The 14,822-nt window shown below is 55.5% G+C and overlaps 2 protein-coding genes and 1 long non-coding RNA gene across 5 annotated transcripts; 2 read left to right on the top strand and 1 right to left on the bottom strand.

Annotated features, from left to right (window-relative positions):
• The first annotated feature begins 177 nt into the window (after positions 1–177).
• Positions 178–10,134, top strand: ZBTB17 (zinc finger and BTB domain containing 17). Of its 3 annotated transcripts, none has more exons than XM_056508196.1 (17): positions 178–288; positions 1,489–1,587; positions 2,017–2,124; positions 3,801–4,007; positions 4,169–4,357; positions 4,617–4,781; positions 4,856–4,969; positions 5,301–5,539; positions 5,631–5,773; positions 6,235–6,535; positions 6,860–6,947; positions 7,425–7,541; positions 7,613–7,733; positions 7,989–8,119; positions 8,197–8,412; positions 9,190–9,279; positions 9,368–10,134. In XM_056508196.1, the coding sequence occupies exons 4-17, from the start codon at positions 3,803–3,805 to the stop codon at positions 9,643–9,645; spliced, it is 2,397 nt and encodes a 798-aa protein (XP_056364171.1). In that variant the 5' UTR covers positions 178–288; positions 1,489–1,587; positions 2,017–2,124; positions 3,801–3,802; the 3' UTR covers positions 9,646–10,134. The 3 variants fall into 3 exon arrangements, with proteins under 3 accessions (XP_056364171.1, XP_056364172.1, XP_056364170.1); XM_056508197.1 differs by having other exon boundaries at positions 179–239; XM_056508195.1 differs by having other exon boundaries at positions 180–259.
• Positions 10,135–11,205: 1,071 nt separating this feature from the next.
• On the top strand, positions 11,206–13,170 carry LOC130261700 (uncharacterized). Its single transcript, XR_008842016.1, has 2 exons — positions 11,206–12,878; positions 12,991–13,170. It is a non-coding gene; the product is annotated as an uncharacterized LOC130261700 (long non-coding RNA).
• SPEN (spen family transcriptional repressor) lies at positions 12,320–14,686 on the bottom strand. Its single transcript, XM_056508194.1, has 2 exons — positions 14,178–14,686; positions 12,320–13,436 (listed from the first exon to the last, which is right to left on the bottom strand). Exons 1-2 carry the CDS (start codon positions 14,391–14,393, stop codon positions 13,305–13,307), a joined length of 348 nt encoding a protein of 115 aa, XP_056364169.1. The 5' UTR covers positions 14,394–14,686; the 3' UTR covers positions 12,320–13,304.
• Positions 14,687–14,822: the final 136 nt, after the last annotated feature.

The raw sequence follows: 14,822 nt of genomic DNA, 5'->3' as shown, positions 1-14,822 counted from the left end.
CTCTCCTGGCCCTCACCACTCCCCTCGGCATCTTCAGCCCTCTCAGCTCTCGGCCCCCACGGCTGCCCTGGGTCCCTCACACCGCCCCCTCACGGCAGCGCTCTGAGGCGGGAAGGGGCGGGAAGGTGACCGGCCCCGCCGCGCATGCGCAATGACGCCGGCGCCGCTGGGCGGGCCGGGGCGACGCCGCTTCCGCCCGGCGCTAAGATGGCGGCGCCCTTTGTCTGGTCGGTGTCACGGTGAGGGCCGCGGGCCGTGGGTAAGGCCCTGCCGGGCCCGGCATGGCAGGTGCGGCATGGGGGCCGCAGGAGAGCGCTGGAGGGGCTGGGGAGAGGGCTGAGCAGGATACGGGCGCTGGTAGGGGAGGGGGCTGCTGCCCGGCTCGCTGGCTGTGGGGTGACGGAGCCGGTTTGGGGGTCACCCCGGTGCGCGGCCCCGGTTCTTTGAGGGCAGGCTGCGGGGTGGACGGTCCTGCTGGCGGGCCCGGGGAAACAGGGGGCTGCTGGCTGTCGTGGGGAGGAGAGGGGTTGATCGCGGTAGGAACGAGGGGCTGCCGGATATCGTCAGGGTTTGTTGGCTGCTGCGAGGGGAGCCGGGGCTCCTCATGAGGGGAATGGGGCTTGGTGGCTGTCGTAGGGGGAGTGGGGGCCTCTGGTGAGGGGAAACGGGAGCTCTGGATGTCATGAGGGGAGCAGGGAGCGCGTGGCTGCCGTGAGTGCCCCGAGGGGTCCCGGCTGCACCCCAGGGTGTCCCTGTCCGCTGTGTGCCCCCCGCCGGGACGTGACGCGTGGCCTCTGTCCCCGGGCTTGGGGCATCACCGTCCCCTGGGCCACCGAAAAACCCTCCCGATGGTGGGGAGTGGGGGTCACAGCCTCGAGCCTGCGCCAGGCACATCCCCGCCCTCAGGGACCGGGACAGCCGCAAGGAGAGCGGGATTTTCTCTTGTTCTGGCGTTTTGGCGAGGTGACAGCCCCTCCTGGCGCTCCGTGCCCTCTGCGGGTGGCCATGGATGGCACATTTCCCGGATCAGCCCCGTTTCCTTAGTTTCATATCTGCATCAGAGGCTTCTCCCGAGATTCCAGCCCTCAGCCAGCTTTCCAGAGGGTGTTTTTCCCCGAGGAAACAAGGGTTTGTCATCCCTGGGTGCTGCGTTCACAGGAGGGGTTTCAGGGCAGACCTCACGCTCTTGGTGTCCAGAGCAGCACCAGCATATCCATAAGCATGAAATTCAAATAACCAAGGCATCTTCAGGATGTCTGTTCCCTGTGGGACGTCCAGGATGTTCCTCTCCTCATATCTTTCTCCTTTTATTTCCTTTTCACCACGTTTTTTCCACTTTGTGATCATTTCCCCTCCCACAGTTCGCCTTCCGCTTCCGACCACAAGCTCCGCAGCCCCTCCCTGTTTCATGATCCTTACTGTTATTACATAGATCTGCTCCGTTCAGATCAGCTCTAAACTTTATTTTTTTAATGCAAAACGTTGCAGGATCCATTCCTGGGAATGAGGACAGACCCCTGTGGGCAGAGGCAGCGAGGGCTGGGGCCGCGTTGTTCCCTGAGCTGACGCATGAGGCGAGAGATGACGGTGGGTAGGAAACAAACCCCCTCTTGCCTTTCATCTCCCCAGGATGGATGGCTGGGTGGTGACAGCCATGAAAGGCAGTGTTTAAATCACTGTTTTTTCCAGTTTAGGGAGGTTTGGGGGTTTTTAATAGGTAGATATTCATGTGGCAGGGAAGGGGAGAGGTAATGTCGCTAATTAGCAGGAGCGCTTAGCAGAGCTCACGTGGGAAGCTCCCTGGGACTGCAGCTGCTGTATTTATCTGTGTGGTGGGCGTGGGTGGGCTCATAATGAACTTTTCCATGATTAATTGGATAATGGGAGGCTCAACAGCCTTGTCGGGGAGGGGAATTACCTCCCCTGAGGGGAAATCAGAGGGTGCACAGTGATTTTGCACCTTCAGCACCCCAGACTGGAGGTTTAAAATTGAATTTTTCATCCCATTTTTCCCAGGATGGCTGCGTAGAGACTGACCTGAACTACCACTTTCCACCTGGAAAGCGGAAATCTCTGGAGGAGAGACACAGCCCTCTGACCCTCACAGCTCCTCACAGCAGAGGGGTGAGCTTGGGCACCAGTCCTGGTGGTTGGGCCCAGGTGTTTGGGATTGTCAAACCTCAGAGTCAGGGATTTTAGTGGGTAAGATGACAGTGACTGCTGGGTGTGGGTGTAGAGGGCTCATCCAAGCCTCTCCCTGCTGCGCTTCCAAGGGAGCTGGAACGTGACATTGTGGGGGAGACTACAGAAAATAGGAAGGTTTTCTGGGGAAGACTTGAGTTTTCTGGATTTTTACTTCCTTCTCAAAGCTGGGGAGGAAAGCTGAGACAAATCCAATCCTGGAATGTTAAAAATCATCGTTCAGATGCAAAGTGCCTCCCACAAATCCTCCAAAATACCCTTTTAGTGCATCAAACTGTCAAGATTCCTCAAGTCCTGCTGCACAGAGCTCTCTGAGCACGGAACACAGCCTTGTTCACCCTGCAGGGAAAATGCTCCCCCTTATTTCCCGAGCTTTGCAAACTACACTGGGCCATGCTGTGCAGTATTTTGACCCAAGTATTGTCAGGTATGTATTTTGGGAGTTTGGAGAACTGGGGGAAAGCCAGGGCAGGGAGCTCCTTGCAACAACAAAATGGAGTGGAACTTCCTATCTCTGTGCATGATCCGATGCAGTCAGAGAGCTCCTGGCTTCTCATCCACACTGGGAGTGCCTCTGGAAGCTGAATGAATCCCTGGGAGGAAGATCCTTCCCAAGTGTTGCTGGCACTCGCAGCTGACAGGAGGAGGCTCCCTCTGACCACTGATCACTGGAAGGAACAGGAGCTGGAGGTGCCTGGTGTTGTGGATCCAAACCTCTCGCTTTTTTCTGACTGGAAACTCCTGATTTAAGAGGTGGTGAAGGGGAAAAACATCTTCCATGGGCTGGAAACTTTCAGATACAATGAGCATGGAAGCCAGCAGTGCTTCCCGAGCCATAACCTTCCTACTTCAGCATCCAGAGTTTTAGAGAATTCCTGCATGAACAATAACTGGATAGTCCCTGTGTCCTTTCTCGTCCCTCCTTGCCAATCCCTTGAAGCAATCCCTTCAGCACCAGAATCACTGTTGGAAGACAAAGCCAAGTGAAAACCCTTCATTCATCCTATCGATGCAGCTCAGGAGAAAATCCACAGTGTGGCACTTTGCTGACAAGGACCTGCTGGAAAATTGGAGCTTTGCCATGTTTCCAACACTTTACAGCATTCTTTAGGCAGAGCTGTGCTCCAAGCATGGGGAACTCCCTCCAAACACATAATAAAATATAAAACTTCCTTGGTATTGTGACATGAGCAGCTGGAAAGAGCAGGAGCTGGAAGGTTTGGATGAACACTTCCATGCTGTGACCTTGGCAGGAGCCGTGACACAGAGCAGGGATGATGGCACTTGTGTCTGCAGAGGTGACAAGGCTCGCCGCTTGGACCAGCAGAGGAGCAGTAGCTGTGTTCTGAGTGCTGTCAGGGTGGCTAAAAACCATTGTGGCTGTTCCATCAACTCCTTCTAGCCCTCTGCTGGAGTCGTGGCTGTTCAAGGAGAGCGTTTGGGGCTGGGTGTAGCCAGGAAAGGAGCTGAAATTCACCTTTTTGGGCCGTTTTTTTAACCACCAGGGCAGTCAGGTCGTGCATTGTGATCTCTCTTCCTCCACGACCCCTTCACCACCCACCTCACCCCCCGTCCTGGGGATTTTTCCCTCCCCACAGCCATGGATTTCCCGCAGCACAGCCAGCAGGTGCTGGAGCGGCTGAACCAGCAGCGGCAGCTGGGGCTGCTCTGCGACTGCACCTTCGTGGTGGATGGCATCGACTTCAAGGCCCACAAGGCCGTGCTGGCCGCCTGCAGTGATTACTTCCGCATGCTCTTCGTGGACCAGAAGGACGTGGTGCACCTGGACATCAGCAATGCCGCAGGTAGGCCTGGAATTTTTATCCACGATCCCTCCCTGCTCCTTAAACAACGCAATTCCCTGCCCAGGCTTCGAGGGAGGCTGTTCAGCTTGTTATTTTGAGTGTTTCAAAATGCAGGAGTGAGGGTTGAGGGCTCATTCCTGGTTGTGTCACCTCCCCTGCAGGCCTGGGCCAGGTTCTGGAGTTCATGTACACGGCTAAGCTGAGCCTGAGCCCTGACAACGTGGAGGACGTGCTGGCCGTGGCAGGTTTCCTGCAGATGCAGGAGATCGTCAGCGCTTGCAACGCACTCAAATCTCTCTCTGTGCCCCCAGAAAATCCCCCTGGGCTGAACCAGCAGCCCCCCGAGATGGGTACGTACCCTCCTGGCTTCCTGTCAGGCAAAGTGAGGTTGATTTACCCACTTAGGCTTCATGCAGTCCAAAATTTATCCACTTATGCTCCTTGGCCACTTTGCAAACCCAGTTCCTGGGTGGATGTGGTGCACCAGGATGGAGTTTGACCCTCTTGGGCAGCACCAGCAGTTGAAAAATTGCTGCTTCTGTGAATTTTGTGGGATTTGGGAATCCTCCTGGCAGCAGCAGCTGGACGGCTTTGCCTGTTCCCTCACAGGAGCTGACAAGGTGGCGGCCGATGACAAGACATTGGTGTTGGCAGAAGCTCTGGGGGAGCCTGACAAAGCCAGGTCAGCTGCTCCTGACACTGAGGAGAAGGAGGAGAAGCCGGAGGTGGCGGCACAGCCCGAGGCACCTGCGGAGCAGCCAGTTGGCCAGGAAGGTGAGCCACCAAGGGGTGACTGTGTCCTGCTGTCACCCCCAGCACACCCTGTCCTGACACTCTGGTGCTCACAGGGTCAGGCGCTGCCATCCAGGAGGATCTCAAGGTCGACATTGCCGGGCTCCCGCAGCCGTCGGAGAGTGCAGCAGGCAGCGGCACCGCGGCCACCGACAGCACCGGGACAGGAGGTGTGTTGGTGAGCAGGGCTGGGGCAGAGCTGGCCAGAGCTCCATTTCTGTGGAATTAATGGTGTGAGTGTGAGTTTTGTGAGGCAGGATCCTCATGGAGCATAGGAGAGTTGGGAAATTCTCCTCTGCCTGCACAGGCTTTGGGAATTTAGGGCTAATTACCTGCAAATTCCAAGCAAAGGTGATGATGGATGGGTTTTGACTTCCCTTCTATCTCAGATGTGGGACAGGGAATACCTAGTCCCAGTCTCTTTAGGTTAGGAAATACAGGTGGATTTTGTGCCTCTGCTGCCGCTCCCAAATTGGAGCATCCCCCATTTTCTACCCGCAGAGATGAAGCCAGAAAGGAAGGAGGAAGAGGAGGAGATGATAGTGGAGAAGGAAGATGAGGGTAAAATCCCTGAGGAAGAGCGCGCCCAGCTGGAGAACGGGGAGAACACTGAGGATAACGAGTTGGGAAGCACAGATTCGGGGCAGGAGAACGCGGGGGAGCTGCGCCTGCCGCACTCCGGCACCTTCAGCGACCGCACCGAGTCCAAGGCCTACGGCTCCGTCACGCACAAGTGCGAGGTGAGGCCGGCCGGGCTCCTGGCTGCAGCTCCAGCTGCCACCGGGCACCCTGGGGACAGTGAGGTGACAGTGCCTGTCCCTCTGTCCCTAGGACTGCGGGAAGGAGTTCACCCACACCGGCAACTTCAAGCGGCACATCCGTATCCACACTGGAGAGAAGCCCTTCTCGTGCAGGGAGTGCAGCAAGGCCTTCTCCGACCCGGCTGCCTGCAAGGCCCACGAGAAGACGCACAGGTACGGCTGGAGCCAGGGACAGACACCTGAAAAGTGAGAGGTTTGCTAGGAATGGTTGAATCCTTTGGAAATCCGCTGTGTGTTGGGGTATCTGGGAGATTTGTCTTTCTGCCTCTGTCATAGTCACAGAATAGTCCTGAGGTGGAAGGGATCCACAAGGATCAAGTCCCAATTCCTGGCCCTGCACAGACACCATCAGAATCCTACCCTGTGTCTGAGACCATCATCCAGACAGTTCTTCCCTTTTGTGTTATTTCATGGACTCCCCATCCCTGGAAGTGTTCAGGGCTGAATGGGGCCTGGAGCAGCCTGGTCTAGTGGCGGGTGGGGTCTGGTGGAACACGATGAGCTGGGAGGTCCCTCCTAAACCAAGCTGTTCTGTGATTGCTGTGGGTCTGGCTGGGGGTGGCGCTCGGGCTGGGGCAGCAGGTGCTGGGTGTGACATTCCCACCTCGTCCCAGCCCGCTGAAGCCCTACGGCTGCGAGGAGTGCGGCAAGAGCTACCGGCTCATCAGCCTCCTGAACCTGCACAAGAAGCGGCACACGGGCGAGGCGCGCTACCGCTGTGAGGACTGCGGCAAGCTCTTCACCACCTCGGGCAACCTGAAGCGGCACCAGCTGGTGCACAGCGGGGAGAAGCCCTACCAGTGCGAGTACTGCGGGCGCTCCTTCTCCGACCCCACCTCCAAGATGCGCCACCTGGAGACGCACGACACCGACAAGGAGCACAAGTGTCCCCACTGCGACAAGAAGTTCAACCAGGTGTGCTGAGGGGTGGGGAAGCTGGGCCACTGTGGTCCTGGAAGGGAGATTTGTCTGTGGGATGCAGTTGGAGGCTCCCAGAGCTGTCCTGGGATGGTGGTTATGTTCATGAGGTGTAGCTGGGGGTTCCAGGACAGTCCTGAAAGAGTGGATTATCCATGGGACGCAGTTCAGGGATGTTGGAGCTTGGAAGGGGTGGTTTAGCCATGGGGTGAAGCTTGGAGGTCCCAGAGGCCACTCCAGAAGGGATCCACGGGGACTTGGGTTGCTCTGAAGGGAGACAGAGGGGTTTGGGGCTCTCTCCATCCCGTTCTCCATCCCTAGGTGGGGAATTTGAAGGCTCACCTGAAGATCCACATTGCAGATGGGCCCCTGAAGTGCCGGGAGTGTGGGAAGCAGTTCACCACGTCAGGTAGCACAGGGGCTGAGGGGCTGAGTGACAGGACTTGGATGGTCTGGGGGGAGCAGGGAGTATTTTGGGGCTGGATCAGAGCCAGAGGAAGGATTTCATCCCAGCTTTACAGTGCTGTGGTTGTGTTGCATGAATTCCTGGTTTTCCCCATTGAGTCACACCCTGGAAAGGAGCTCCTCTTCCAAATGTTGGAGATGGGGTTGTCTCCTCCCATCTTCTCCCAACCTGCTGCAGAGCCAGAGGATTGGACTCCCAGTGGAGTCTTTTGATCCCCTCCAACACTGGGTACTTATCCTGGCTGTCTCCACTTCCACATGATTGCCTGATCCCAGGCAAGGTGCAGCCAAATTCCCTTGATCCCTCTGCAGTCCCTGCTCCCTGAATAGCACCAGGCCTTCCCGAGGGAGCTTCTGGGGCTCTGGGAAGGAGGAAAAGGGGGAGAAGGACCCAGTGTCCCTCAGCCTGCCCCGTTCCCAGGTAACCTGAAGCGGCACCTGCGGATCCACAGCGGGGAGAAGCCGTACGTGTGCGTGCACTGCCAGCGCCAGTTCGCCGACCCCGGCGCGCTGCAGCGCCACGTCCGCATCCACACCGGTACGGATCGCTCCTGCTCCCGAGGGCTGCTCCTCCCTCCTGCTCCACACCCACCTTCTGCGTTTCCCCAGGAGAGAAGCCGTGCCAGTGCTTGATCTGCGGGAAAGCCTTCACCCAGGCGAGCTCCCTCATCGCCCACGTGCGCCAGCACACCGGGGAGAAGCCCTACGTGTGCGAGCGCTGTGGGAAGAGGTGAGGATTCTCCTTGGGAGTACCGGGAGGGGCACTTGGGTGGTGCTGGAGTATCAGGGGTGTGGGAAGAGGTGAGAATTCCCCTTGGGAATACTGGGAGGGGCACTTGGGTATCCTGCCACTTGGGTGGGCTGGAGTATCAGGGATGTGGGCACCTCCACTCACCCTCGGCAGTTGGGTGCTGTTCTCTGGAGGGAGGGTGGAGGTACCAGGGTGATGCCGTGGACTGTGGTGACTGTGGTGTCAATCCCAAAGGTTTGTCCAGTCGAGCCAGCTGGCCAACCACATCCGTCACCACGACAACATCCGGCCCCACAAATGCACCGTCTGCAACAAAGCCTTCGTCAACGTGGGCGACCTGTCCAAGCACATCATCATCCACACAGGTGGGTATCGCCAAAACCCTGCACTGCCCCCGGGCTTCACCCCCTCACCCACCCCCTGCTCCCTGTCCTCTTCCCAGGGGAGAAGCCCTTCCTGTGTGACAAGTGTGGCCGTGGCTTCAACCGCGTGGACAACCTGCGCTCCCACGTGAAGACCGTGCACCAAGGCAAGGCTGGCATCAAAATCCTGGAGCCCGAGGAAGGCGACGAGGTCAACATCGTCACGGTGGCATCCGATGACATGGTGACATTGGCCACCGAGGCGCTGGCTGCCACTGCTGTCACACAGCTCACGGGTGAGCTGGGGGGCTCACAGGGTTCCCAAAGGGAGTTCATCCATGGGGGGCAGCTTGGGAGCCATCCAGAAGGGAAATTAGCCATGGGGTGCAGCTGGGAGGTCCTGGAGTTGTCCTGAAATAGAAACTTATCCATAGAGGGCAGCTGACTGGTCTCAGCATTGTCCCCAGAGTGAGATTCATTTATGGGGATTTAGCTTAGGGGACTCAGGAGTCATCCCAAAAGGGAAATTTACCCATGGGAATGCAGCTTGGGGTGTCTCATGTTTATCTGTGGAATGCAGCTTGGGGGTCCCAGCTGCTGTCTCAAAAGGGAGATTTTATCCCTGGAGAGGAGCTTGGCTGTTCCACGAGCCACCCCAAAAGGAAAACTTAACTGTGGGGAGCAGCTGGAGCTGGAACGGTCCCAAAAGTGAGGTTAATTTATGGGGGTGCAACTTGGATGTCCCAGGAGCCACCCTAAAGGGCATCCAGGACTGTCCTGAAAGGGGGATGGATCTCCAGGGAGCAGCTTGGGGTTCCAAGAGTCACCCCAAAAGGGAGATTCATTTGTGGGGGGGCAGTTTTGGGCTTTTCCATGGGGTGTGGCTTGGAGGTCCTGGAGCCCCCAGAGGCGCTGGAGGTTTATCCAGGAGTGCAGCACCCAGACCTGGCATCCTGACATGCCCCTGGAGCTGCTCCCAACCTCGGCACTGGGCAGGATCCAGGGCTGGGGCGAGAATTCCTGCCAGCTGGGCCCCCATGTCCCTGTGCCCCCCTGTCCCTCTGTGCCCGCAGTGGTGCCCGTGGCGGCCGCGGTGACGGCGGATGAGACCGAAGCGCTCAAAGCCGAGATCACCAAAGCGGTGAAGCAAGTGCAGGAGGCAGGTGAGACCGGGAGCACCGGGCCGGCCCCTCCCGTGCCGCCAGCCCAGCGCCTGCCCCATTGCTGTGTGTGTTTCCCTGTGCCCCGCAGACCCCAACACGCAGATCCTTTATGCCTGCGATTCCTGCGGGGAGAAGTTCCTGGACGCCAGCAGCCTGGCGCAGCACGTGCGCATCCACACGGCGCAGGCGCTCGTCATGTTCCAGGCGGAGCCCGACTTCTACCAGCCCTACGGCTCCTCGGGCTGGCCGGCAGAGCAGGTCATCCCCGCCGCCGAGCTCCTCTTCCGCCCCCGCGACGGCCCCGAGCTGCCCCCGGCCGCTGCCCCGGCCCCCCCGGCCGAGGGGCCGCCCCCGCCCCCCGAGTGACCCCGACCCCGCCCAGCCTTTATTTAAGGGGCAGCTCGGAAACGGTGTAAAAAGTGTATTTCTGCAAGGAAAGAGATGGAATAAAATGCAATATTTTGTAAGGGTTGGTGCTCCGGGAGGGGGGACACGCTGCGGTTTCCCCTCCAGGGGGTGTTTTGGGTGGGGACTGAAATTCTCCAATCAGTGCTGAGAGTGTGATGTGTTCAAAGTGGGGATAAATGGGATGATTAAGGATAAAAACGGTGGTTTAAGGTTTTTAGCCCAACCCAGGACAGCAGACGGGGATTTTTGGGGTAAAGCCCAAGAAGACCCTCACCTGCTGACCCCCACCGAGGCAAGGGAGCTGCCCTTGTTTGGGGGTAAAAACAGGAGAAAAGGTGTAGCTGGATGGAGGTGGGGGATGGCAGCCTGTCCTCCCCCACCCGGGGTCTGGGGGCTCAGCTGGGCACACCCACAAGGGACCCTCCAGGCCCTGCAGCTGGGAGAGGGGCTGGGGGGGTCTCAGGAGCTGTGTGTCTGGGGCTGGGGGGCTGCAGGACCCCCACACTGGCAGGATGTGCCCCAGTCCGTGTGTCCAGCTGGACTCTCACCCCTGCTCTGTCCCCTCAGAGCCCCCCAGAGGGGAGGGAAGGGACACATGCACGGACACAGTGACAGGGGCATGTCCAGCCAGGACAGATGGACACACAGATGGCTGCAGGTCCAGCTGGACACATGGAAAGTTCCACGGATTGCTGGACAGTGGTAGAGACACATGGACCTTCAGGCTGGACAGAGTTTCATGTCCTGGACATGTGTCTGCCCATCCATGTGCCCACCTGTGCCACCATGCATGTGTCCTCATCCCTGCTCCCCAGCCTGGGGAGTTGGAGGATTCAGGACAGGCTGCACTGTCCAGCTGGACACATGGACAGGGCTGTGGATGGTTGGACATTCCGCTGGAAATGGCTGAACAGATGTAGGGATGGATGGACAAATGGACACAGGGATGGCTGGACAGGCAGACACAGACAGGGACATGTCCAGCTGGACACGGACAGTTCTCTGGATGGACACATGGCTGGTTACACTCACAGCCAGACAGAGGGACCACTGCACATCCAGCTGGACACACGGACATTGTACAAGCGGACGGACAGACACCTGCCCAGCCAGACCCTTTTCTTCTCCACCCATGCCCATAAATGCCCCAAAAATGCACTTTTTGCCCCTGAGGCCCCTCTCCAAAACCCCTGCCCTGCCCCCCACCCTATTCCCCACTGTCCATGGATTTGGAGGCAGGGCAGGGGTTCAAAATCACTGGTTTTGGAGAGAGACCTTTGGGGTGAAAAATACATTTTTGGGACATTTTATTCACATGGGTGGAGGAGGACAGTGTGTGGCTGGGCAGCTGTCAGTCCAGCTGGAAATACGTGTGTCCAGTTGGATGTTCATCCATCCATCCATCCACCATCCATCCATCCATCCATCCATCCATCCATCCATCCATGTGTCCAGCTGGACCCTCTCCTGTTCCGTCCAACAGATCAATAAGCCAAGTGGGTGAAGGGGATGGGCCTGGACGGACGGACTGGTCCAGCTGGGTGGACGGACACTGCACGGACACCTGGACACACAGACAGTTCACACCTTTCTAGACACACAGACAGTGCCCTCCAGCCACCCAGCCCTTACACAACACCCCAAAAACGCCCCTTTTTACCCCAAAGGCCCCACTCAGAAACCAGCAGGGCCAGACCCTTTCCCTCTGCCCCAGTAATCCCAGTGTCCGTCTGTCCCAGCCCCATCCGTGTCCCGGTTCTGTCCATCAGTCCTGCCTCACTCCCGTCTCCCTGGGGGAAGGTGCCACCCTGACCCCCCCCAGTGGGACTTGGGGGTCACAGTGGGGTGCCCTGGCCAGGCTCCCAACACCCACCTCCATCCTGGGCACCAGCAGCACCTTTTTGTTCTGGCTCTGTTCTGCCCTCCACCCTCAGCCTGGGGGTGCAGGATGAGGGTCTCCTCTGGCTTTGGAGGCCACGCCCCAAATTTTGTCCTAAACCTCCTTTTTCACCACATCTGCTTGATTTTTACTCATTTACACAGCCTTGATTAGGTTTCCCACTTGCACCTGGCAGGGATTTGGGTAGAAAAGCAGCAAAAACATCAAGTCTGGCTCTTGTATTTCAAAGGATGATGAGTATCAGTAATCCAGGAATAATTTTTGGTGAGGAGTTCGTGCGTGGTGAGATTAAAAGTTGGGGACAAATCCTGCAATTTCAGTTTTCATACATATTTACGACTCATGAGGGGAAATCAAGACAAATTTGGTTCAGTGTTTTCCTGGTTGTTATTAAAGGAGAGGCAGGTGACCCTTCCCTGGCAGCCCCCACACCTCCCCTTCCCCGCTCCCCTCCCCACGCCGAGGGACGAGGTCGGGGCGCCGACGTGTTTTGTATTTTTTAATAAAGTTCGTAATCCAATGGACACACAAAACAAAACTGCGCTGAGAAAAAAAAAATAAACCAAAAAAAAAAACCAAAAAAAAAAAAAAAACCAAGTTCCATAAATTAATTGTTAGGGGAGACGAGGGGGGCCAGGGCAGAGTCTTTGTACAAGTGTATAACACTTCCACAGCTGATGAGACAAGGGGATGTTTAAATGAAGCGCACTTACAAATGAGTGACAATACAAAGTCTGAGTATGAAAATAAGATTTTTTTTCTCTGAAAACACATTTTTGGCACAGATTAAAAAAAAATGTATGTTGTGGGGATTTGATTTTTTTTTAAAGTCAGTATTATATATATTTATATATATTATATATATATTTATATATACACACACCCACTGAGTTCTGCATATCCCACCAGGAAGGAAAAAAGCTCTCCCTTTTGTTTTGTTGTTTGTTTTGTATTCTCTTGTTTTTCAGTGTAAACTGTACATCCCAGATGAAGAGAAGACGGCTGCAGCAGGGGCAGGTGGAGGAAGAGGAAGGTTCACATCCAGAAAAAATAACCCCCCCGAAAAAATAAACAACCCCAAAAGGAAAAAAAAAAAACAAACAACAAAAAAGCCAACGAAACAACCAATAAAATAAAAAATGACTGTGAAATGCTCCTTGACCCACAAATCTCAGCAGAGTCCCTGCAGAACGTCCACGGCGCGGTCAATGTGTGTCAAGACATCCAGAACGTCACAGCGTCTCCAACTGTGCAAAGTCCGAGTCACTAATTTAGTGCAAAGGCAGTTCAGGTTCTTTTTTATTTTTTTCCTTTTTTTTTTGTTAAAAAAAATAAGCCATCCTTTTATCTTTTTTTCTTTTTTTTTTTTTTTTCTTTTTTGTGTGTTTTTTTCCCCAAAAAAGGAGGCACGGGAACCCAAGCCCAGTCCACCTGCTGAGTGCATCAGTTGTCCATAAGCTAAAGCAACATGTAAACATCCAAGGTTTGATCGAGGCCGTCGGGCAGGAAGCTGGTTTCTGGCAGCATTTTCTTGTTTCACGACCTTCTCTCCTTCTTTTGAATTAGTTTTATTTTAAAATTAATTTTTCGTGTGGTTTTTTGTGGGCTTTTTTTTTTTGTTGTTGTAGTTGTTTGTTTGTTTTTTGCTGCAGGGCCTTGGAAAAATTAAAAAAAAATTAAAATGAAAATAATAAAAAGTCAGTAACTGGTAAACAGCTCATACCGACGCGATGACAATCATCAGGTGAGGAGAGATGTTGGAGATGCTGGCGAGGAGGTCGGGGGCCAGGCGGGACAGGTGGCTTTCCGAGAACTCGCAGGGTGGGAAGATCTGCAGAACGTAGGCAGGCTGCAGGGAGGGAAAAACAGGATCAGAGACAGCCCACGCCTACAGATGTTTAAAATGGGACATTGTGGTGATGTCCTGGGTGCTTAAAGGATCCTGAACCATGTGTAAAAAAGGAGCCATGGGTTTTGTCTCCCAGGTGGGGAGCTAAAAACACCACAGGTGTAGGAACTGGCTGACTTTGCTGGGAAAGGCAGAAAATTTCCCATTAATTATCATTTCAGTGGTTGCTGCGAGCACTGGCCGCTCATTCTGGGCTCTTTACACCAAGAATTAAATTACACACAGGTTGAATTGCGTTCAGTCAGCAACACACCTGGAATAAATAAAACCAGCTCCAAATGCATTCTACAAGAAAACACCAGCTGTCCTGGAAAAATCAGGATATGGGGAAGAAACAAGGACTCAGCTTCAGAGAAAGAGCTGGGAAATGCATTTGGTTGCTTTTTGGCCCAAGATGATGAACTGGGAACACACCAAACACACACTTGGGGGTTTTTTGGCTTTGGGGTTGTTTTCATCATTCCATCAATGACTGTATTACTCCCATCATTAATTTATGGATCTCATCCATGTGTTTGATGGGTGATGGAAATGTGGGGGGTCTTTGACCAATAACCCCAGGCAGCTCCAGCAGAAGCCTGAGCCGCTCATGCCACTAGGGACTGGCGTGGTGTCCCTGTGGCCCTGCAGGGGTGCCCTGTTCAGTGTCCCTGAGGCCCTGCAGGGGAGCCGTGCCCGTACCTGGTTGGAGCCGGGGTTGGGGACGTTGATGATGCCTGCAGCCTGCTTGGCCTGCAGGTAACTGATGAACGCAGCCTTGAGCGACTCCGTCTGACTGACCACGTCCTCCTGGTCCCGGCCGCAGGGCAGGGCCAGCAGCAGGCAGTAATCACTCTCCACCTGCAAGGGAAGGACATGCTCAGGGAAATGCTGGATGAATGGGTGTTTCCCAGGCATAAATCCACTACCCAGGGAGGAAAATCCTCACTTTAAACTCCTTGATGCTACAATGTGTACCCCAGAAAAGCTGTAGCTGCCCCATCCCCAGAGGTGTCCAAGGCTAGGCTGGACAAGGCCTGGAGCAAGCAGGGATAGTGGAAGGTGTCCCTGCCCATGGCAGAGGGTGGGATGGGCTTTAAGGCCCCTCCAACCCAAACCAGTCTGGGATTCTGGGACTCCAACACTTGCTGAGAGCATGGCCACAGTGGAAATGATTCAAAATGGATTTTCATGGCCACCTGAACTCCCTACCTTACTCAGACACACTGAAGCCAGCAGCAGTTTGTCCCAGAGCTGAGGGTGACTTAAAGGTTTCCCAGCTCTCATTGCCTTTTCCATAAATGCAGTGTAAGAGCTACTGCTCATCACCTGCAATCCTGCAATTCT

Source organism: Oenanthe melanoleuca, chromosome 21 (genome assembly GCF_029582105.1).
Source record: "Oenanthe melanoleuca isolate GR-GAL-2019-014 chromosome 21, OMel1.0, whole genome shotgun sequence".
Lineage (NCBI taxonomy): Eukaryota > Metazoa > Chordata > Aves > Passeriformes > Muscicapidae > Oenanthe > Oenanthe melanoleuca.
The sequence above is the reverse complement of the archived record's forward strand: the minus strand, read 5'-3'. Positions and strand labels throughout refer to the sequence as shown.

Excerpts from the sequence above, each read along its gene's own strand:
- ZBTB17 (XM_056508196.1), top strand. The coding sequence starts at position 3,803 with ATGGATTTCCCGCAGCACAGCCAGCAGGTGCTGGAGCGGCTGAACCAG. Across the intron at positions 4,358-4,616 it reads CCAGCAGCCCCCCGAGATGG|GAGCTGACAAGGTGGCGGCC; the intron begins GTACGTACCCTC and ends GTTCCCTCACAG. Across the intron at positions 4,782-4,855 it reads GCAGCCAGTTGGCCAGGAAG|GGTCAGGCGCTGCCATCCAG; the intron begins GTGAGCCACCAA and ends TGGTGCTCACAG.
- SPEN (XM_056508194.1), bottom strand. The coding sequence starts at position 14,393 with ATGCCTGGGAAACACCCATTCATCCAGCATTTCCCTGAGCATGTCCTT. Across the intron at positions 13,437-14,177 it reads CCAACCCCGGCTCCAACCAG|CCTGCCTACGTTCTGCAGAT; the intron begins GTACGGGCACGG and ends CCCTCCCTGCAG.